This window comes from Anopheles arabiensis, chromosome 2 (assembly GCF_016920715.1).
Source record: "Anopheles arabiensis isolate DONGOLA chromosome 2, AaraD3, whole genome shotgun sequence".
NCBI classification, from domain to species: domain Eukaryota; kingdom Metazoa; phylum Arthropoda; class Insecta; order Diptera; family Culicidae; genus Anopheles; species Anopheles arabiensis.
The window spans coordinates 100102578-100126388 of record NC_053517.1 but is presented as its reverse complement, the minus strand read 5'-3'; the positions used below and the strand labels follow the sequence as shown (position 1 = coordinate 100126388).

The following is a 23811-nucleotide window of genomic DNA, read 5'->3' as shown; positions in this document are numbered from 1 at the left end:
GGTGGTGAATTTATTTAGATTAGCTTCCATTTTCGGTCATACGCGTACATATTGGATGCGCATTACAACACACACACATACACACACAAGCACACGAATAAGGGCTAAAGGAAGGCAAAAGACAAACGAAAGCAACACGTGCCCCGTGTTGTTGCTGTGCTCCTCGCGTGCGTTTGTTTAGAAGAAGGGTCTTAATTCCTGCCTGATTAAGATAGAACCGCCGCTTCACCGCGGTCTGTGAGAGAGGGGGTAGTAAGGGGTTCAAGTGACGAATGTTGATTTGTTGTACAGCCCTCTTCCCCCTTAGTCGGATGGATGGGTGAAGAAAAAATCGTTTTTCTCCTCCCATCACAGTGGCCATCACAGCTTCTCGTTAAGGTTCTTCTGTACCGCTGTAGCTTATCGCGAAGAAGCAAAAACACAGAACCAAAAAAAAATAATAGGAGGCAATATTTCAGTACTATTTTCTCTATTTTCACCCCTCCTTCTGTTCCTCTCCCTTTACGAGTAATTTATCCTGAACCATTTTGTTGCCAACGGTTCCACCGCGGTGTTCGTCACTTGTGCTCAAGACAAGTCTTTCGACCGATCGAAGCAACAACAACACGCTCGCTGTAATTTACACATCGCCGCCTTCATGTGCAACTTGACCGTTTGATCGATCGAATGCGGTTGCCTTGAATGGGTGGAGAGGGGTGAAGGGGGTAACACACAACATTGCATTGCTAACATTGCTCTGCCTTGTTCAAATAAACTCCATAAATTATATCAATCGCGGCACAGAATCGTCGCACGTCGCTGATGGATGGACGTGAAATGATGCATCTCCTGGCACCGATGCCTATTGCCAGCGCTGCTGCTGCTGCACATGTTTGTGAAGGTGGTTCAAAAGCCCCCGAGCAAAAAGGAAGCACAAAAACAACCAATCTCAATCGAGAAAAAGGCGAATAAAAACACGCACACACACCCAATGCATCTCTCCCAGGTGGTGGTGGTGGTGATGCTGTAGCGCAAAGGCAAGTGTCAAGATTCCGAACGGGCGATAAACTAAATCATGTTTGCCTGCCCACCGCAACCGGAACGCTTCCCCTTTTCTGGTTCCCGCACTGCCTGGGCACCATTGTAGTTTGACACATGTTTTCCGCCTTTCAATGCTACCGCGGTTGATCCGGCTACTTGGCGGGAGAGTGTGTGGGGGGTTTCGTGGGGGGTACGATCGCGTAGGAAATGCGTTGGCGAATGGCTCCGCTTACCCATTTCTGGCAATGCGCGCGCGCTCGCGTCCTGCTTTGCCGCAGCAGCATCAAGACGGCTGGGTGGTTAGTGTGCGTGCGTGCGCAATTTCTCGTTTGGGTGGTACGAGCGTGCGCGCGCGCCGTCGTCAATTAATTTATTCGTTTGCTTAATTTAAACGTAATTAATTGTAGCATAAGCCTGCTGGTGCAAAACCGATGATTCCGTTTGAATCGAGCGAGAACCGCAAACCGAACCATCGTTTGTGGTGGAAGAGGTGAGCTTTTTGCTTCCTCTCTCTTCGTTCGCTTCGATCGTCTGCAGGTCTCGAGCGGGGAAGGTGGTACGGCAAATGTACGACAGGCGGAGGGAGGAGAAACATACACGCATTACATCACACACACACACACACACACAGGGGGAGGGGGGGAGGGGGTCAAGGCATTACATTCCGATGCTGGCGCAAACAACCCTATTCGGGTGCGTGTGTTGCTTGGGATGGAAGAGATCGGTATCGGAGGTATGGTGTCACTGATCTTATCGGATCGCTTGTAGTGATTTACACCTGGGAACAACTATTTGCTTCTTCGACGTGTTGAGCGTCCCATTGCACAGGTTTCTAATCTGTGCAATAACGTGTGCCACTGAAAGAGATGTTATTGCATGTTTTAAAGTGATTTATGTGTTGCAGACCTGGTTATATTAGGTCTTTTAATTTAATATTATTCAAGATTCCTATTGGAATTGGAATGGATTGGATTGGAATTGATGTCTCATTAAAATTGTAACAAAAAAAATCCTTCAATTTCAATTTCAATTCCTGCTTTCCTTTTCAATTCTGAGAACAAGTTTGACTTTCACAATCAGTATTCGATCATCAAACACACACCCAAACATTCCCTGAAGTTACCAAAAATAAACCGCCAACCCACAACCATTTGGCTGTCCGTTCTCAACGCTTTCCACTGTCACTTTCAGACAACTTTTCACACACACCCTATCCGTCAAAAAAAAAACGCCCCTACGAGGCCTTTGACATTGCGCTCCACATCCGACATTGACGTTTCATCCGTTGACTTTAATCCGCTGCAAAAGTTCGTTTTCTGTTTCAATTCGTCTTTTTTTGCTCCTATCATTTGAGAACCGTTTCGATTGCGTCATAAACAAATCGTTCGCCGCAGCTACGAACGATTCTCCATCCAACTTTTTTTATGGCGCGTTCCTTCCTTCCCGCGTCGCAAACTTGAAGCGATCGGCCGGAGTGAGCTAATCTCAAAGCTTGTCGCCTTTTGGATCATTGAAGCAACAACAGCAACAAAAAAAAAGAACATATCTGAACATATCCCCGTCCAGCTATCGCACCTCACATTTGTTCTTAATTTTCTTCCCTTCTCCTACCCCTTGGGCGGACGATTCGATCGATCGCTCGCGGATCGCTCCGATCCGATTGATGATCGCCCGTGACAGGGCAAATTCTTGTCCCCCCCTCTCCCATTCCTGCACATAGTCACAGTAATCGAAGCCAATCTTTGCCTCGCAAGTAAAAACCCGCCCGCTGGTCTAGGAATGTGACGGAAAGAACAATAAAAAAACTGGTAAAAAACATATTACCTTTTAAAAAAAACCCCTTAACCCGTAGCTCCTCCGATACACGACACGCTGCAGGGTTTTAAGGGTTGATACCATCGGCTAAACGCTTCCAGTATCGGGCACGGTTGGGAAACGGATTAGCACAATAATCATAATAATTTAATCAACCATTAAGATGCGTCTGATTGCCATCGATACCGGCTGCTGAGCGGCCGAGGAGGAAATGTTCACACATCAATCTGCCGTGTGTCTTGGCGAGCATAAAATCCCGCCCGCGAGCGATTATGATATCCGGTACGATGACTTGTCGCTTTGTTTTCACTCTCTGTTGCTTCAGAATTCTGTTTCAAAGCGTGCGCTTTGCTACTGTGGACGCGTATCGTTCGTTGCGCGTTCGGTTTTTTTTATGGATTTATTGCATTTACAACGATAAATCTTCAGCAGCAGCTGCTGCTACTGGCAACACAGCACGGTGGAGTTTCGCTCAAGCTTTTGATTGAATATTTTCGCATACTAGCTGTTTGGCCTCATCGTTGGCCAGCTTGGAGGAGTAATTAAATCAATAAAATTAAACTTCGTTACATGAGTTTGGGTTTTTTGCAACGAGAAAAAGGAAAGGAATTGTTTACCACATCTCCTCGTTCGCTAACGAGTCCAATTCTCGGTGCAGAATGCGTGAGTCATGCAGTCCGTGATAGCACTCTCTGTGCAGCAAAATGTTCGGGGCATGCAGTTGGGTGATTAAAACTCCCAAACCAAACTATAAAATTCCATCATTTTCCCCCTAAAAAAGCAAAACAAAAAATAACGCCTCAATTCCCGCCCCATTCCCACGGATCAGCGTGCATATATCCCACTCGTTACAGTAATTTGCCGCTGTGTTTTAGCGAATGCCAAACGGCAACGGTACGGTACGGGACTCGCCGACACAGAGGAAGCCAAAACACGTTTCGTTTCTCATGAGTTTTCATAATTCCCCCAAGGGGCGTAATAGCTGGCAGCGGCGGCGTTTCTTCATAAGCGCATCGCCGCCAGCAGTGTAGTTTACTCACACGCAAAAAAGGATTCGTTTTGTGTTGCTGCCATCGGTTAAAATTCCAATCGTCTGTTATACATGCAGTTATACTACACAGAGCGACGGTACGGCCCGGTCTGGTGGTACAGTCGTCAACTCGTACGACTTTAACAACATGTCCGTCATGGGGTCAAGCCTCGAATGGACCGTGTGCCCCCATAGGTATGACTGGTTATTATCCTGCTTATGGGTTATCAAAAAATCACTGAAAGCCAAGCCAAGTAGTGCCACAGGCGGCAGGTCTTGACCGACAACGGTTGTTGTGTCAAAAAAATAAAAAGAAGAGATTTTATTTTTTTATTTTTTTATTTTTTTTATTTTATGCAGCAGCAAATAGAAGGAATCCATCTTGAATTTTTGTACAGTCTTCCCCCTGAGTTACGCGACACTCGAGTTACGTGAATTCGAGGAATTTTTAACTTTGACACATCATACGTTAAATTGGTACAATTTCCTCCAGTAATTGCCAAATTCAAAAAAATAAATGGCAGTTTTGCTAAATGTTTTAAATCGCTTAATATACATAGTTAACCGAATTTTCTACCGTAATTATATGAAATAAGTAAAAATGAACATTGAACTGCTAAATTTAATAATAAAAAAACTTTTTATCATTCATATTTTGGCTAAAAACCGACTAGACTTACGCGAAAATCCGAGTTACGCGAATGTCCCCGAAACGCATTATTAGCGTAACTCGGGTGAAAAACTGTAACCCCAAATCATAGAAATCAGTATAAACGTAAATTTTGTCTGAAATTAGTAATTTGGGATTTCAAGTGATATCTTTGCCTGATTGGTCACAAATTTTTAATGCAATTCTTCATTCACAATCAGCTGTAGTGCCGTATCATGTGAAAATCCCTATCGTATGTGTTGCAGAGACTCAAAGTAATTAAATTTAAACCCTGTTAAGACGATAACATGATAAGAAACGCCATTCTTTCTTGTACCTGTACGCTATCGGGCAACAGAAAGATGCCCTCTCCTTCTCTTGCTCCTTTCTTTTCTTCGCTCACCAAATCAACCCAAACTAACCGAGCTTTATGGTTTCCAGAAGGTGCATGTTTGCCAACAACTGAGGCAGCCGCATCGCTCCCATCCCTTCGAAGGGCCAGAACCACGAGCGCAAGGCAGCACCCAGCACTGCACAGCTCCGACTGCCGCCCGGTGCCGGCTGCGTGCACCACCGCAATGTCCACACGGCATCTCACGGGGGCAGCGGCGCGCGATAGCGCAAGATTACGAAAGCGGAAAAGCGGACCATCTCCGCGCCCGGGCAGGAGGAAAATATTATACACTCTATCGAATTTAATAGCCCGATCGTGATATGCGTGACTTTGGCCGTGGCAGCCGGTCATCATCATCATCATCCAGGCAGCCGCAGCAACGGAAGGGGGGCAAGCGGAGGGCAAGTTCATCCTTTCGTCAGCGGACACTGGTATCGCGGACGAGGCAGAACAGGGGGACGCGCTCCAGAACGTGCAGCTCAAACGTCAACGATCTGCCACAATGGAGCGCACACCGGATGGCGCACTGCACTGCAACAACAACAACAACAACAACAACAACAGCAACTCCAGCTTCCCAGGAGTGAAGGTCCGGCTGCAGACAAATCGGGAAGTTGGCGGCGCACAACGCACCCTTTCACCCCCTAGAACACGATTGGGAAGGAAAAATTAGGGCCCATCCTGAGACAAGCAATTCCCGCCGCCCGGAAGATAACACGAATTGACCGCACGACCTTCTGTGTTTTTGCCCCCGCTCTCTCTCTCTCTCTCTCTCGCTCCTCCCAACCACTCCTTCCACACCTTCTTGGGGCGCGGGTAATGATGATCTGAATCCGCATCACACACATATCTCCGAATGGCACTTACGAATGGTGTGCCGCTCCTTCCCTCCCTCCGCGTGCAAATGATACTGCCGCAACGGAAAGGGGGCAATCAGTCGCAAGTCGCCCCAGCGATCACCCGCATAACATCGTGCACGGGAGGCTTCCCCCCCCCCCACTGCCTCCTCCCACCCCTTTTTTACCGTAAAAGGGGTGATCGGAAGGGATTCCCTTTTTCTACCGACAATGTAAGTAGCACGGCCATGGACAGGGATGGGGCACAGCAACAACAACAGCAAAAAAAAAAGGTCGTGTAGTCGCCAGCCTGCCAGCCAGAGTGCAGCGCGCAAACACGTCCATCGCCCGACACAAACACACACCCGTCAGTGTGTCTATCCCGTGTTTGTTCGTTCGCGCATCGTTCGTGACGACGGCCCCAAAACGGAACGGCCGATGCGAACAGCAAACGGTGGGTACCGCTCGTTTTGCAACCGTTTTGCATAATTTCCTTGCCTGTCCCAAAAATGGAACCCAAACGGTCGGGCAAGGCGGGGTAGGGCAGGGAGGAACGAAGAGCGACGTAAACGGTTCGGGTGATGTGCGACGGAAGGAGGAACCTTTGAGGACAGGGGAGGATGATAATGATTCTACCACGGGACGCTGATCCACACAGGCACACAAGCACACACACTGCGGGACAAAACCCGGTGGCGGTGGCAATGGATTTCAACGCCCCACAAGCGACTAACCCCGCTTTTTTGTTGTTGGCCAAATGGGGAGCGTAACAGTAGCGGTAGAACGAAGCAAGTAACACACACACACACACACGCGGACAGACATAACGACCAAGATCCGCAAAAAAACACTGATTCCGGCGCACACGTATAATCAACTCATGTTTGTTGTCTGATTCGTTTTTTTTCGTTTTTTTTTCTTTTTTTTGTTCATCTCTTTTAAGATTTTGGAGCAAATGTAGTAATACTGGTAGCCAGGTTCGCCATCCGTCCGCAAACGTGTTATCAATTTCCCGCACTTAATAATGCGCTGCCGGAAAGATTGATCGCTCGAAAACAAGCGCAAATACAGAGGTAAGCAAAATTCTTCGCAGAAGAATCATTTTTAGTCAGTTTTTTTAAATGTTGTATGCTTTTCTTGTTGTTTTGCATCCAATGTAGAAATAGGCAATCGCCCACTCACCCCCCCCCCTATTCGGTCTTTTTCTATGTGTTACCTTGTAAGGGATACAAACCGCCTATTCCTTTTCGTCCCCTAGTCTCTGCTCGGGGTGGGAAGCATCTGCGCTTCTGCATCACTGATTCGATTACAGTTCACTCTCCGCCGGGGATAAACGTTGTTGGCAGGCAAATTACAGCCACGATCACGCGCTCGATTAAACTAAAAAGCGTATCGCGAACCTTTTTAACATTGTAGCAAAGTGCTCTGTAGTTTGCGCTAGCTGCACGAGAAGCGCTCCAAAGCCCCAAACTTTTACACATTTGACATTAACAACCACCTTTGCGCTTGCTACACCAGAACGCCAGAAAGCAAAGCGTTTTATTTCGTTTATTTACACGAACAAAATGAGCGACGCTTTGTTTTATGTATGCAATTTTATGCATGGGAGTTTGAATGAATAAATATGATCTATAAATTACTCAACACCGCGCTACCCTTGCCGCCCAGCAGCGAATCTTCCTTTCCTCCTCCCTCGATCGTGCATGGATCGTGGGTTTAGTTTGGTTCGTTTCATTTTTTAAAGTGTCACCTACAAAACGCACAACAAAAAACAACATCGAAATGTGTTCAGTTTCTCACCAACTGAAGAAGAGCGGGCCCCCCCCCCCCTCGTACTGGACGCTCCCAGTGGGGGCACATTCGGGGGGAAGTCCATTTTATGAATGGTAATAAAAAAATCACCCATAAATTGATACTGTCCCGCTGACGGGGCTGACGACGAAATGCGCCAGCATCAAATGCCGCCGGAGCACCTGAAAACGCTCAACCGGGTGGACCAAAAAAGTACAGTAATCTCCACACCCTCGCACACACACACACACACACACAACAGAATAAGCAACAGCAACAACAACAACGTAAAAGGCATATTCTCCAACCCGGTATTAAGCATCAATCTGTTGGCCTTTTTTTTCACGATCGCATCGCGCTTTGGTCGATCGCTTTTTTGATCACTTTTTAATTGCCCCATAAAAGCAATCGAATCGTCCTGGCCTCTGTGTGTATGTGTGTTTGAGAGAGATTGTTTTGCAACGGGTGAAATTTCCGTGCTTCCTCTGGACGATATCGAATGATAATCTTTCCATCTCCTCCCTTTCAGTAAGCGCAGCAAAGCTTCTTTTTGCGCGTCCAAGAAACTACAGCCGCGACAGTTTTAAACTCCGCTCGTTGGCGATTAAATTGCTGCCCAAAAGGCTTGTCTTTTTATTACCCTTATCACACCGCAGCCACCATACCACCGCACAGCGATTCCGGGTGAGCGATGCGTTACTGCACATCAATATCGTTGGGTCCGGTTTTGGGAAGCGGCGGAAGCAGCCGGGCAATAATGTGCGTAAATGAATAATAAAAATAAATTCAACTTTAATTCAGAAGTGCACATTTGCTTGCCAAGTGTTCCTTTAGCATTGTGGGTATCCACCCAACACCCCCCCCCTCCTCTGGCTCTTTATTTCTGAGCATTGTGGATACTACGATCGTTACGAGTGGTGAAGAAACACGAGTTCCCATCTCCTCTTGCTTGGGATTATGGTTTTATTTTAATCTTATTACCCTCGCAGCAACAATATAAACACCAACCGAATGCATACATATTTAATACCCAATAGAACCCCCCTCAATGAGACGGAGGGAAGCCCCATCAAGCTACCAGGTGTGGTGGCGTAAGCACCCAGTTTGGAACCCGGGGAGAGGATGCATTTTTTTGTACAGTCCTTTCGCTGCAGCCCCGGTTCGGTTTTCACAGCTGCATTCTTTTTGTTTCATCCGCTCTCTTTCCCCCTCCCTCATCTCCTCCAACTGCTGCTCGAAAGTGCCATACAATTCGGTACGCGTTCTCCCGCCCGTCCGGAAAAGGGGGTGTTGTGTATGGATCACCAGCACGTCAAGGAAATGCACCCGTCAAACTTCGTCGTGGCCATTGCTTTCCGTATTTTTCGTCTTTTTTTTTTTTGTTGCTTCTGAAACACAGTTTTTGCACGTAAATTACCGGATCATTACACTCTTCCATCCCCCCGGGATTGTGCTACAATCTCAAAAGGGTTCAAAAAAAAAACGACAAAAAACGAGTCCACCAATCGATCTTGCCCGCCGCTGCATTCGAGCCGATATCGCGAGCGCGCGCGCGCGCTCGGAGATGGTGATTTGCGATCGTACGCGCATTAGGTTGGAATTTAAAACGACTTCTTCTGACCTTCGATCCTGGCGTCGGCGGCGGGGTTGCCCGATCCTTTAATCGTTTCCGTTTTTTTTTTTTCAGTCCCAAAAAACAAAAACTAAAGGAAGAAGGAAGGGAAAGGCCTTCGCCTTGCTGCCATTCTTTCGGTACCGAATCGATCAATCGTGCTTTATGTTTCGTGTTTTAATCCCACCACCCTTCACCAAATTGCGCTTTCGTCACATGGTTGACGTTTCAGTGTGTGTGAGTGTGTTCCAGCTGTTTTTTTTAAAGCCGCCTTCAAAAAAGATGCATCGAACTGCGCACCAAAAGACCCAATTGCAAATTGACCCATCGCGCAAATTGATCTCTGATCGATCGTGAATAGCTCTGCCGGTGTCTCGCTTTCCACCCTTGCTCTCAATTTTCCCATTTTATGCCCGTGTGTGCCGCTCCCGATTCCTGCGCTGATTCGTTTCCTTATCCTTATCCTTTAAGACTTTAAGGGCAAAAGGAATCGGCCAACCTTCTCCCTCTTTCTCTCTCTCTCTCTCTCTCTCTCTCTCTCTCTCTCTCTCTCTCTCTCTCTCTCTCTCTCTCGCCCGCCGTGTCAAACCGTGTTGATGGGGTAAAGGGTGAAAATTAAAATGAAGCGAAATAAAATTAAACGACCGTACTTGCAATTACCGCCCCATCCATTCCTCCCTTCTCATTGACTCCCTCGAACCCGTGACAGGCACAGTGTGCTCTGACCCATCATCAAGCGCGCCACTCCGGCATTTTGTTACTCGCACTTCCTTACATCCCTGCTTCCTTACATCCAGTGCTGTACCGGGGTGGAATTAAAGCGACTAAAAACAAAACACCAACCGACAACAACATCTCCCGTACCCGAAAAGAGATTATTTATGGCTTTCACGGTCGTCGAAGTCCACGAAGTCGCAGCAGAAGGAGTCGCTCGCAGACCTGTCTGTGGTTTTACCGCGGAACAAATGGGAAGCTGCTGCCAGCAGACCGAGCAAGCACAACAAAAACGGTCCAGTTCGGTTCCGTCCGGAGAATGTTTCGATGCGCCTTTCTGTTCTGCCCACCCCAATTTCCAAAACGATAATGCGCTTCGATCAAATCTTATCCCCCCTTGCTTGTCCCCTCTATCCTTCACCCTTAAAATCCTTTGCAAGAATCCTGTTTTTTTTTTGGAGAAAGAATCCAGCAAACAAAAAAAAGCATCGAGCGGAACGGAACCGAGTCCGGTTGAGCTGCAAATTTGCCGGCAATCACCAGCTCCGACCGGAGATGGCCCGCCAAAATGTCCGCCAAACACCCGCAGCAGCAACTGCATACTGCACACGCGGAACCAGTTGTGTTTTGTTTTACGTCTGGTTGGTAAAAAACAAAAAACGCTATCCAAACTGTCCAAACGTCTTTTGCAGCCTTTTTGTCCAATTTCATTGCCAGAATGATCAAATTTTGAGGGATTTTTTTCTGTTAAATTTTTGCTTATTACTATACTATTCTCAAAAACAAAAGACGCCGGTCAGGATGGACAGTTTCCTTCTGCTCTCCCCATCAACAGTGCTTGGTTTTTTTTGCGCTTTTTTCGGTTTTCGGCAACGGCTTTTTGTACAATTCGCTCCGTACCACTTTTGCGCACCATCATGTAATTATGATTACCCTCCCGCGTATGTAGAATTGCATATGCACCAGGCGTTTGGTGCATCCCGGCGGATACATTAATAAGCTTTGCAAACGAAAAACAAAACAACAACAAAAAGTACAAATACACCGTGACCCGTTGGCCGACACGATGGGCCACATTCTAGCCACCAGGCTGGGCTGTCCGGATTCGATGATGCATTGCTAAAATTAAATGCACACACACAGACTGTTACTGCCGCCGCCGCCACCAAAAATCGTTTTTCGTGTGTGGAGTTTTCTTGCTGCTGTTGGTACAACACTCCCCGTTCTTAACTTTCTCAGCTTTTTTTTTTTGGTTTTGTTTCTGCTCAACTGCACATGCATTCCACATACTCTCCATATCGTTTTTGTGGGGCGGCCCACAACAACAACAACAACGACGACGATGATGATGATGATGGTGATGGGCAAAATGGTGAATTATGATTATATGTTGCCCGTGTGCCTTACATGTTCCGGAATGGCACAGACTCATATAGACCGGGGAGGTTGGCAAACCATAAAGCACCCCGCGGAACATCCGAAATTGTTATGGGCCAGTTTTCTTCGCTGCACTTCTTGCAGCCTCCCTTCTTTATGTAGCATCTGCTGGCTCGTTGGGCTCGGTGCACCGTTCGATGGGTTCAATCTTAAGGAAATATGGAATTAGCTCAATGCTCTCGTCCCATATTATGAAGGTTTTCGTACAGTGCCTTTTTATAGTAATCTTAAGTTGCAAACAGTACACAGTGGATTTTAGCATTTTTTGAAGAAACATTACAGCTAAGCTATCGACAAACAGGTACGACAAATTGATACAGCCGTTAGTTTTTTGGTCCTTCGAACCGGATTTTTACATGGAAATCGTAAACTATGAGCATTAGGAATGTGATGGCAGTATGATTACTTTTATATTACCATCGCATTTTAATATGAGCATCAATCTATCAAAAACATATAGAAGTTAGATTGCAAATGCTACGAAATTGATACAGCCGTTAGTTTTTGGTCCTTCCAACCGGATTTTTATATGGGAATCGTAAACTATGAGCATTAAGAATGTTATGCAGTATGATTACTTTACTACTACTCATATTTCATTGCCTGCCTCCTTTCCAATGACTTGGATGTTCCCGCCCTCCTATCCTCGATTCCTATCTATGCCCCCTCACGTCGTCTACGTGACCGACCCCCGCTCCTTATTCCTTCCCGCCAAACTCGTCATGGCCAGAATGACCCTTTCTTGCGCGCTCTTTCTGCCTTCAACGATTCATATCTCCTATTCGACTTCAACGTCCCAGTTTCCCAATTCCGCTCCCGTCTTCGTGAACCCTCATCCCTTATGTTTCCCTAGATTATAAGAGCACATTTGTAAAACCCTAGAGGCCAACAAATTTAAATAAATAATAATAATAATAATAATTATCATCGCATTTTAATATGAACACAAATCTGGATTTAATTACTATTTCTTCTTCTTCCTCTACTTGGCTTAAATGCCTAAAAGGACATCATGAAATGGTTTTCTACCACTTCAATAAAACGTATTGTTTATCTGAGCTGAAAATATTTAATAATCGAGATTAACGAGGCTTCAAAATTGTTTGGAACACCATGAATTCAGGTGACCGAATTCAGAAAAAGCCAATCTGTAACTGCTAAACTTAATCCAAACAAACGTCACTTGCATAGAGTCATCACAATCGTTCGGAAAAAAGAACGAATTGTTGAAAAAATATCTCTTCAACATAATATATGTTACAAGTGAAATTTGTAAAAAGAAAACCGAAATAGAAGGAACTATATCGGCTATCGACTTTATGCTTCCATGCTTTCAAACTCAATTTAATTAACTCCTTCCTGTTACATCCAATCTCGAAGCCCGCCCAGCAATGGAATGCCTTCCCTACCTCGCCCAAACCCCAAGACTTAAAATTAAACATTTCAATCGGATTGGATTAACACGAATGAAAAGCCTCTTTCGCCTTCCAAACGCTCATAACGAGCATCAAAGCACGGCCTTGCGATGTGTGTGCCACAGCCTGGCAGAGTAGTCTGGTTGCACGGTATGGTTTAATTTAAACTCCCTATAATCTTCAATTCACTCAACCACCCGTAGCAAGAAGCCGACATAATGCTGGCCGCCGCAGAGTTGCCTCGCTGTTGCTTCCGTTGCCTTTCCCCCCTATGCTCGGGTGATCGGTGCAATGAGATCTTCATCCAACGTTCCAACGATTCCCTCCTACAAAACGGAAGGAACGGAAAGCAGCAGCAGCAGCAGCAAGAAAACCCTTGCACTGGTAAACAGGCGAGAACAAACAAATGCCGTGCAGCGGAAAAGCAGATCTCGCATGCACCTGATGATCGCACGGTTGCACGGGGCAGCAAATGCAGCATCGTGTCCAGGGTGCTGCACCCTGCACGCACGCAAACGATCGACCTGTTGTGCTGTTGCCCGTTTAATTTCTATTCTTTCCCTTCCCGGTGTGTTGTGCTGCCTGGCATAGTCCTACTCCTATCTGGCGTAATTTCACTCGTACTGTGAACGCAATTATTCCTCCCTCCCCAGTGGTTCTCTGGGTGCGTTCGCTTATGGTGGTTTCGGCCCACATGGTCGCTTCGGCATCGGTCAGTCGACATGCACCCGCAGTAACCGATGGTAAGGAATAATTGCGGTAGCAATTACGAGATTATGATGATGTTGTTAGCTAAATGTCAAATTTTTAACCCCACGCCGCACGATCACGGCGGGCTGAGGGGAAGGAGACTGCTATCGCTGCTAATGAAAATATTTCACTCAACGTTTAAGATAATTCTGATTGCGCAAGGGGTCGGAGCAGTGTCTGGGTTGGTTGGTGATGGTAAACAATTTCAACACAGCCCAGTTCACCCTGACATTGGACCTTGGCTGCTGTTTTAATTTGGGGTTTTGTTGCATTCCTAGCAAATAGGAAGTTAATAATGAAAATAGGGGAGGAAATTTACAGCTAAAGTTGTTAAATAATGTCCTCCTAATGGTTGTGGTTTTATTTTCCTAAAGTGGTTGTAGTCAATAAAATGTGTAAACAGAATTTGAGAAATTTAAATGCAACATGTTCCTGAAGATTGTATGACATAAAAACCAAAGATGTATTATTTCATGTGGAACTTCTGTTTGATGTGATCATCAGAATTTACATAATGATCATCATAATCTAAGATTTGGACAAATTCAGTTATCTTGTTGATAGATTTGATGTGATTGAAACCTTCAAATAATTGAGTCGATTCCAGTACCATTCTTACCTACTTACTTATCCCCCCGGTCGTATTAATCGCCTTGTGGTCGTCACCAGCTACAAAAGTATTCGAAAGCGACTAATTGTCAATATCTCAGTCTTAGGAATTCATTTCAATGACCGCATATTGCCACTCGATCCTTTTCAACACAGCCACAAAACTTGCCCAAACTGGTTGCTTATGAAAAATCATCACTTTGGCTGTTCAAACCACATGCAATATAGTGGGATAATTTCTACAGAAATTATTTCAAATCCTTCAAAATCGCCAACGACTACTTCCCATACTTTGTAGATTCCTTCCTTCCAAAACTGGGTTAACTAGCGGCACGGGATAAAGCGGCATTCCTGCACTACACCAATCCTCTCACCAGGGGCCTCATACCGTGGTAGGGGCGTAAGATAAATTTGTCCACCTTACTGCCCTCGATGTAACAAACGATTCCGACACGCAACCGCAAAAGGCCGCGCACCGGACCGGCCGATGACGAGTAGGAAACAATTAATCTTGTTCTAGTTGCACTCGGAAGCAAATGCCCAGCGATGGGGGAGATGGGGTACCAGCAAACATTTACCTCCCCAATGCAGATGCATTTCAACCCCAGCACAACAAACGTGTGGCACGGTGGACGCTTATTAGCACCGAACCGGTACGAGAGAACGATGATCGACAACTCGCTCTCTCTCTCTTTCTCTCTGGGCGCTGCGCTAGCCCTCCGATTTCCTTTCCAAGGCAAAGCGGCAGAACATATTCGCTCCGGTACTCCTGGTGAGGCGGGAAAATTATGGTAATGAAATTGGAAGCCTACCAACAACACACTGTTGTGCGCTCCAACGACCGTTTACAGCACCGAACCATGGCACTCCCACGATTTATGCCATCCAGTGGTGCCTTAGAACCTATGCGGTAGAATTGTGCTGGCTGCATTGCTCACTGCAACTGGACCATCGTAAATCCAGCTCCAGAGGGCAATCCACCACCAAAAGGAAAGGTGGTTCTTCCCGTACCAGGAGAGGAATTCAGCACCATCACCACTGGCACCAGCGTTTCGCATAAAAATTTATGCTCCCTCCGGTGATCGGCACGAACATTCCTGCGAACAGACCGAGAACCCAGCGTTATGATCGCGAGTGTACGATTATGTTATAATTTCACCGCAAAGCCCGTGCCTGTTTTCCATCCTCTCGATGCTTCATCCTCTTGTTTAGGAGAGTTAAATGCACGAACGAATAAGCGATAGAACAGTTGGATCGGTGCCAGAATCCGCACTCGCACCGGCGGAACGCCAGGAATCCACAGCCCGCGAAAGCTCACGAGCTCACGCAGCCCCTCATCGTTAGGGCATCATCATCTTCGGCTGATCCGAGTGCCTAATACACAGTGTGAAGACAAATCATCACCATCATCATCATCATCATCATCATCATGATCATGATCGTTAATGTTCTCTCGTTCTGGGCAAAGCAAAGCGAAGAAAAACAGACACAAGGTGCAAGAGATTTATGCTCGAAATAGCAACGCGTCTAACCAATCCCGGCAAGCGGACTTTCCCAGAACAGACATCCTTAACCGCGCCGAACCCGATCCTGCTGCAAAACCACGTGCAGGCCGGGGCTCTTAGCTTCATTCCGACAAAAATCAATCACGATTTCATCGTTAAGAAACGTTGCCCCGGCTGCCCTTCCTGTTTCCCGATGATGGTTCTATGCCCGGCCCTGCTCGGTGGTGCAATCGGACGCAGCAAATGCCCGTTGAAAGGCCCATCTGGCAGGCTCTTTGCTGCCACTGATGAACGACTGCACCGAAGGGCACACACGCTCGCACGGTACGATGGCGGGCACCAGATGACTGATGTTATGATAGGTCTCTCGAAAACTTTGACGATCGGTTTGTAAGAAAGAGAGGGAGCCCCGGTTAATAAGGGAAGAATCTTTTTTCCACCCTTCTAGCTTTCTTTCGTAGCTCTTTGTAACTTCACTAGTTCTAAAGAGGCTCGGGAAGGGCTAGATAGTGCACATAGCCACCGCACGATCATCTACAAAATCGCTGATAAATGGCCCCCGGTTGGGTGGAAAACGAGCCCGCGCAGAAGATAATAAAGGGAGCCCATCGACAAAATAGCGTCGAAATGACGTCAAGCCGTTTCTTTTTCCCTGGTGCCCCGTAGCATAAATCAAATGGGTTTTGGGGTGGGGAGGAGAGAGAGAAAAGTGAAGATCATACGTAGCATTGACGTGATCGGTCTGGATCGAGTTAAGGCGAAAAGTTTTGCTTATGGAAAGAACATTCTTTCAAATTCTTATTAGATTTTGTGCTGCGATGTTGTATCAGTATTAAATTAGTAGTAGTAGTAGTAGTTTCAAGTTACCTTAAAGTCATCTATTGTTGCGACTAGGGCATCTTAATTGCCTCAATTTTGTCTCAATTATTGTCCCTAACACATGAATTTCTGATTGTAGTACTTAAACTAGAAAACAATACTTAACTTAATAGCTACTAAAACATTATGCTTGTTAATTAGTGTTGGATAGATCTGATTCTGATTCATCTGAATATGAATGAATCTTCAAAATGTTTCAATGGAATTTGAATCTCGGTTGGAAAGATTCATGAATCTCTAAAGATGCATATACTGCGAAAGATTCACGAATCTCCAAGGCTTCAGGAAACTCAAGAAATTTCTAAATCTCCAAAGGTTCATAGAGCTTGAGTTTCTTATTATTCTCCTTCTAGGCGTAACAACCTACGAATCTTCTTGGCAAGTACCACGCTTTAGAGATTTATACTTCCTTGGAGATTCACAAATCTTTGGAATTTAATCTTTTTTAATCACCTATCGCTAAGGATTCACATGAATGAATCTCCACGAATTTTTTTTGAAAACCAACACTACTGTGGATGCTCCAACGCAGTCGTTTAAGTCGGAAAATTTTAAAAGATGCATAGAAAGTAGACATTTTTTTCCTTATTTACTCAGTTATTGGTTGATAAATAACAAAACAAGAGACTTAATCTACAACGACTGTTAGCGAAACTTCACTAAACCAAAGTGTAATGAAAAGCTCCATTACAAGCACACTCACCTGTCCGATGATCCGTGCCGCTGTCGCCCTGTGCTGTGGTGGAAGCAGTCGCCGCAGAAGATTGGCTCACTCCCGTAGGGAAGATGGTGTTTTTACACAATCTCGAAAACATTTTCTAATCGTTCGCTTCCCGAACGCGCGCGCCCTAATATTCTTCCGCAAGCACACGGTCGACACTTTCTTTCACGCCGTTTCACCGCTTCAAACCACCGTCGTCGGTTGTGTTCATGCAGTCTCGTATGCAACACGTACTCACCACGTACACGTAGGATCCACAGGACGGGGCTGGTTGCGGATGGCTGATGGAAGTTTTGGTTTTGCTGCACCGCACCAGTTCACCATTGCTCATCAGCATGCCAACGGCTGCCACTATCACTCCAGGCCAACCGGGCGGCAACCAATCGCGATCAACAACAACAAAACCGGTCACGCACTCATTTTCACGGCGGCACAAGCAATAGAGGGAAATTAATGAAAGCAAGACCGCAGCCACGTAGGGAGGGAAACACACACACACATACACTGGAGTGTACTGAAGAGTAAAACTTTCACGTGGAAGATTGAGCGAGCTGTTTGTCAGGCACGCGCTAAAGCCCCGACGCCGACACTAATTAATCTAATTTCATAAAGCTCGCGCACCAAAGGTTCACCGACAAAAAAGACGCACTGCACTGTGTTGGGGGAATGAAGAAGACAAAAGAGATGGCTGTTAATTGTTTCGGGAAAAATTAACCAATTTTTACTAGAACACTCCGATCGATTCGAACTTGATCCTCAATTTAATGAGCGAGTTTCTTTGTCGGGTTAATGAATGTCCAGCATATTCTTAACCCACCCGGCATCTAACTGTGAACGCTTAATTATGCTCTCAACCGAAAGAACTCAAACACTGTCACACACACACACGCACACTGGTCCCTTTTGGCCGTCCTTAGCGATGATGTCAGCCCCATGGGTGGCATTAAATTAACAAATGACTATCAACCGGGCCGGGCGGTAGAGGACCATCTTCACGCAAACTCAACCCTACGGTCACAACTGCTAAAGCCCTCAGGCCCTCCAAGGGGCTGACGGTGCACTGATTTTTCCATATACACTATCCCTCCCCTTCCCTTACACACACACACACACACGCACGCACATACATGCGCTCGAGAGCGCCTAGTTGCGCCGATCGACGACTGCAAAATGCGCAAAACCAGCGTACAGTTCCCTCTAATGCGTTGTTTGTTTGTTTTTTTCTCCCTCTCCCTGGTAGGAAGGGTGTCTCGCTCTCGCACCCACCGCACTCTCCCACACCACCCCGTTTTAGTAGCAGCGGCTTAGTGTTTCTCCCTATGCACGTTCCGTATGTAATTAAAAACAATAACAAGCATACTCACATACGCACGAAATAGCATTTCAAAGAAGGGAGAAAGAGAGCGAGAGAGAGAGAGAGTGAAACGATCAAGTGTTCCATGTGTTGGTAGCCATCGCAACAGATACAATCCAACTGAATGGGGACACCTTTTGGGGTGGGGTAAATCCTCACGGATGTATAAAAAATTAAAAAAAAACAGACAGAGAGAGACAGAGAGAGAAAGCTTGCCCCCGAAAAAGGGAACAATGAAGCAAGAAGTCCCTCACGGTGATGTATGGAATATTAATCAACCTTCTTCCTTACCTTCGCTTCGCCAAGTGACCAGAACGGTCCACCCGCTCTGTCCCCTTTGGGCTGTGGAAGTTGATGTCTTCGTCATGAGCAATTATATCGTGATCCTCACTATCCCTCTCTCTCTCCCTTTATCTCTCCATTGGACGGAAGAAGCTCCCCTAAAAACAGGTGCGGGTGGACACAGTTCGATGAATCGCTAGTAGTGCCTTTCATCCGCTTGCTTAACCTTTCCGCCAAAGAACGGAACGGCCCCGGCCAGGGCTCGCTAATGGCTCGTGCTCTCGAGCGTACGTGATTTACGCTTGGCAGACGAAGACGGCACTTTGTCGCAGAGGAAAGCGAGGGGTATCATTTTACGCTACTACAGCAGGATGTTCCACACACGCCGGATGTCCGTGTCCGTGGTGCTGGTGGAGCAAAAGGTAACCAAGAGTCCAAGACAACAGCTTCTTCTTCCATATGCTGCCGGGCTGTAGGCTGGCTGTCTAACCGGGGGAAACGCTTCAAACGCAAAGGCGCGCAAAGGGCCAACGAACTGTTTCCTCCCCACTCCCTCCACGAAACCAGTGGCGTGGAAAGTGCACCTTCCTGGCGAACAATATGCTTCTTCTTTCGTCCCAACTTCATGATCGTAAGCGACGAACCCTCCAGCAGCAGGTGCGTTATGCTTGTGTGCACACAGGCTAAAACACTGCTTCGCGATGTGTAAGATCTTTCTCCACCTAACGTCTTCTCTCCGGGCAGGTGGGGGAGAGGGGGGCAAAAATCGGTGCCCTCCCTCCGAATATTATCTCCCCCCTTCTATGTCTCTTCGGCTAAGTGTATGAAGGCGTTTACATCACTGCACAGTGACATTGTTTCCCAAGTGAAAATCTCCTCTTTCCTCTCGCTTATTTTTTTCTCCCGGCGTGTGTGTGTGTGTTTCATAAAGTAAAGACAATAATTGCAAATTTTCCTGCAATGGTTCAAAACGAAGGGGGCAAACGGGATAGAGCGTTGTGGTTAGCATATGGCGGGAAAAGGGGAGAGTTGGGGAAAACTCTATTGTGCCTGCTGTCTGTGGTCAAGCTGTTGCATCGTCGAAACGGTACCTACACACACGTACGCGGGGGTTGGTTTGGCTCTGTGTGTTTTATGTTTAATTCATAAACGGCCTGCCGCCGTTCCGGTAATGGTTGGACGAACTTTTGCTTAATTTTCAACCACCTTTTTATTCTCACCGTCCGGTAGATTCTTCGCGGGCAGTTCTCCCATCCCCTATCCCGCGCATCGTTGTTTTCGCGCCCATTGTGGCTGCTGTGGCGGATGTTGTTACGACGGTACCTAATAAGCCGAACGGTTTGCCATGTGTGTTTGTTTGCCAGTGAGGATGAGTCATTGTTTGCAGATATATTGCTGTTTTTTTTTCGTTGTAGCCCACGTTCCCACTCTCCGTACTGTGCCGTATGTTGCTATGCTGTAGACATTGAAACATTGCTTTCTTGAGGAACAATCCATAGAAACAAGTGTACAAAACGTTTAACACTGCCCACAAGCGTTATGCTCTGCTTGAGAACGTCAACTCTTACCCGATCGTACACTGAAGATGATTCCGATCTTTCTTAATATGTGTAAACTAACCCGATCTTTCCCAACATCAAGAACAAACCTGCACATTCAGATCATCAAAAGGGACCGATCCGACAAACCTTTCACTACCCGACCACACCCGAGTGATAATCTGTCCAGCGTCGAGAATTTTCTCCACAATCTTCACCACTAGATCTAGGTTCTGGGTTCGATAGACGGATCGCAACACGCCCTGCGTGATCGATAAAAAATCGATAAACTTATTAATTTTAACCCGTGGGCGCAGTGGGCGAGAGCACCCAGCAGTGATCCATTGGAATGTGGCATCCATCACAAGGCGTACGCGTTACGGCGCGTTGGCTGCCCGCTAGGGCCCGGGCAGGTGGTCTCTAGCCGCGACACTCGGCTAGAATACATCCCAGGCCCGGGAGAGCGAATGCTCCCGGCGGTGGTTTCAAACCTATTTGGGAACAGTTTGGAAGAGGAAAAGATCATCAAATATCAATCGATAAAGCCGGTCTCAACCACCAGCTTGCCCTCTTTATCTATCTCTCTCTGTTTCGCTCGTTAGACGATGTTGGAATTCTGGGAAATTCCTGGGGCGCGCACGTGCGCACTACGTACCAAGGTCCTAGGAAAGCAGAGTGACAATTTCTATTTAAATTCAATTCCGTAATAAAACCAACCCCTGACAAAGCGATGCTAGCTTGGAGACACACACGCGGCAAAAAGGAGCATATGGGAAGCCACATGCAGCAGGGGCTTCTGGATGGGCTGTGATCGCTCTGGTAGACAGGCTAAACGGTTGTTTATGTAATAAAATCCACGATTTTACTGTCACCGCCATGCTCGGGAATGAAAGACGAAACTCCCGGGACGGCTCCAGGTCCGTGCGTCGTCATAGAGAACATCGTGTCTTCCCAGAGCTCTTCCCAATGACGACAACCTGTCAACCGGTCGTGAGGTGTACTGTGGCGTTGCTCCAACGGAGAGAATATTTTTCTATTCGCTTTGTTTTCTCTAGCACCGCCGTTAAGCGCCCAATTCTGTTTCGATTGTTGTGAATTGTGGCACACACCATCCAGTACGGTACGCATTCTTATCTTGCAGCATTTCACGCATGACCGCTGAACCCCAACGCTACGAACCCGGCGGTACGGTGTGAAGAGTTATCGTCCGTCACCATCACGCCACCACCGGCCCGAAACAGCTGCTGTTCGTCCTGGTGGAACGCCGTGATTAAAAATGGGGCTGAAGAAGCGTTCCATCCTCTCATCCCGCAAGCATCATCATCATCATCATCATCATCCGGCGCGATTGGACCTCTTTTACGAAGACCTCTCCAGTAAAACCGTACCGTAGAATGGTTGTGCTAAATCTTCTTTTAATTGGCTTTTTGTGGATTGTGCACGTACGTACAACGCACGACGCCCCGGAACGGAAAGATCACGAAGACGATCTTTTTACTATTACGAAACAATCACCGCGATCGTTATGGATTATGATTTTCATTCCCCCATCCATTAAGCGATGCTTTGGGGGCGATTTGATGAACCAGTGCCCAAAAGTCATGCGACCAGAACGGAGGAAAAACTGGACCATCATGATGATTATTAAATCATGCAATCCCCCCTTGCAAACCGTACCTTACTGTGTCATTTTCGGTATTTTACGGCGAAGCTTTAAGGGGTTCCTTCCTTCTCGCTCATTGAAATCATTACCTCGCTGTATGGCTCTGAATTGTGGACGCGTTGCTGGAGTAGGGCAGTAACGACGAAGGGACGCCTGCACAAGCACTGATTAATTTTAATGGATCGAAATGTATGCGAAATGCAGTTTCTCTTCATGCACACACACACATACACACATCGCATACATGCATCGAGGAAAGAAGGGGGAAAACACTGCCATTCCACGATCGTAGTAGTGTGTACTACAAGCGAGCTTTATAAGGGACCTTAACAAGGCTGAAAGGAGGAACGTGTTTGTTGGAGCAGTTCCTATTGGAATATCTGCGTGCCAACGAACAAAAAAGCCAACCACTGCTGCGTAGCACAACCACCACCAGTATAATGGAAATATTTGCGTTGTTCTGTTCTGCGTGGGTAAAACGTTAATCCCATCAACGATTGCGTTAATGGGTGGATTATTTTTTTTTTGTTGTTGCGTACATTAAAATGCATAGAACTAGATGGCAAACAAAAAAGACCGCAAGTGCAAGTTGATACACACGCAATGGCAGCGTTTCCCAAACAAACAAAGGAACAAACATGGCTTATCTGATCTACTATTTGTGAATTAATGTTATAAAATTGCTATAATTTCTTTAAAAGGTTTAATTTAGAACGCAATTTTCGAAATGAAGTACGAAAAGGCTCTTCTGTAAGCTTCATGTTTAGCGATGCTTCTCCTTTTTTGCTCTTTCTTTCATCGACTTTCTAACCTCCATGCAAACAACCACAACCTGTCAGCTGCCTGCTTGTGTTTGCATTGCTTTTTTAGCTCGAAGGTGGCCAAAATTCAACCACAATCACCGCACAGCTTATATGCGGGCCAATATGCCAATGAACGCGTTGCAAAGCCAAACAAACAAAAAAAACAAAAAGAAGAGACTACCATCAACGACGGCTCATGTCAAGCTCACTAGATAAGGAAAGGAAGGAGTGCAAAACACACCCCCCACCCTCCGTGAAAGCAAACCTGCCCGAGCAAAGGCCCCGGCCAAGGCGCACGGTAGCAGTTGTGATTTTTTGGAGTAGAATTTCAAGCCCCTACACGACGCGACTTTGCACCTGCCCGAAAATAAGCGGGAGGAGTGGAGGGGGGGGGAAAAGGGGACCTCTAAAACTGGTCAACGGGGCAAGGTTGTCCGGTGTCAAGTTTCCCAGCAGCGGCAACAATGCAGCTGTTTTCGTTTCATCCCGAGCCCGAAAACCGTTTGAAATTATCAAATTCCTTATAAAAACTCTTTCTCTCTTTGGCACTCTCTCTCTCTCTTCCCCTATCCCCTTCTCTTGAGAAACGAGGGGGGAGAAGGAGAGTCAAATCTACTCCTACCGTTTTGGTTCGGCTCAAAACGAACGGCGCGGCTAAGGGGGGAGGTGAACCATTGACAGGGTTCGTCACTTTATTTGGCTCGTTGAAGTCTTTTGTTTTCGTGCGTTGGGGCTGTTGCAGTGCCGCGCCGCGTTCGATCGGCGCCCTTATTGTCGCAGCCCGTTTTCACTACCGTAAACGGGAGAATAATTAACTAACGCACTCATAAAACGACGTTGGGGCGTTGTGGGGATCGCTCTTTTCTCTCGTTTTTACCCCTTTTTTACACAAAAACACAAACCAGCGGACACCCACTAAACTGGTGGTTGTTGTGGCCGGTTTACAAACAAACCACACCGTTCACCGGTACACGGGTGGATCTTGTCGTCACTG

At 46.6% G+C, this 23811-nt stretch overlaps 1 protein-coding gene across 3 annotated transcripts in view; it reads right to left on the bottom strand.

The window, feature by feature from the left end:
* Positions 1 to 23811, bottom strand: part of LOC120893675 — a 41349-nt gene that overhangs the window by 17320 nt on the left and 218 nt on the right. The window contains exons 1-2 of one of the 3 annotated variants that reach the window (XM_040295697.1): positions 17995 to 18350; positions 17160 to 17830 (exon numbers count right to left, since the gene is read on the bottom strand). In XM_040295697.1, the coding sequence (XP_040151631.1) occupies positions 17160 to 17271 (112 nt within the window). In that variant the 5' untranslated portion in view covers positions 17272 to 17830; positions 17995 to 18350. Of the gene's footprint in view, positions 1 to 17159; positions 18351 to 23811 lie in introns of those variants that run through there. The other 2 variants (XM_040295696.1, XM_040295698.1) reach the window with 2 other exon arrangements.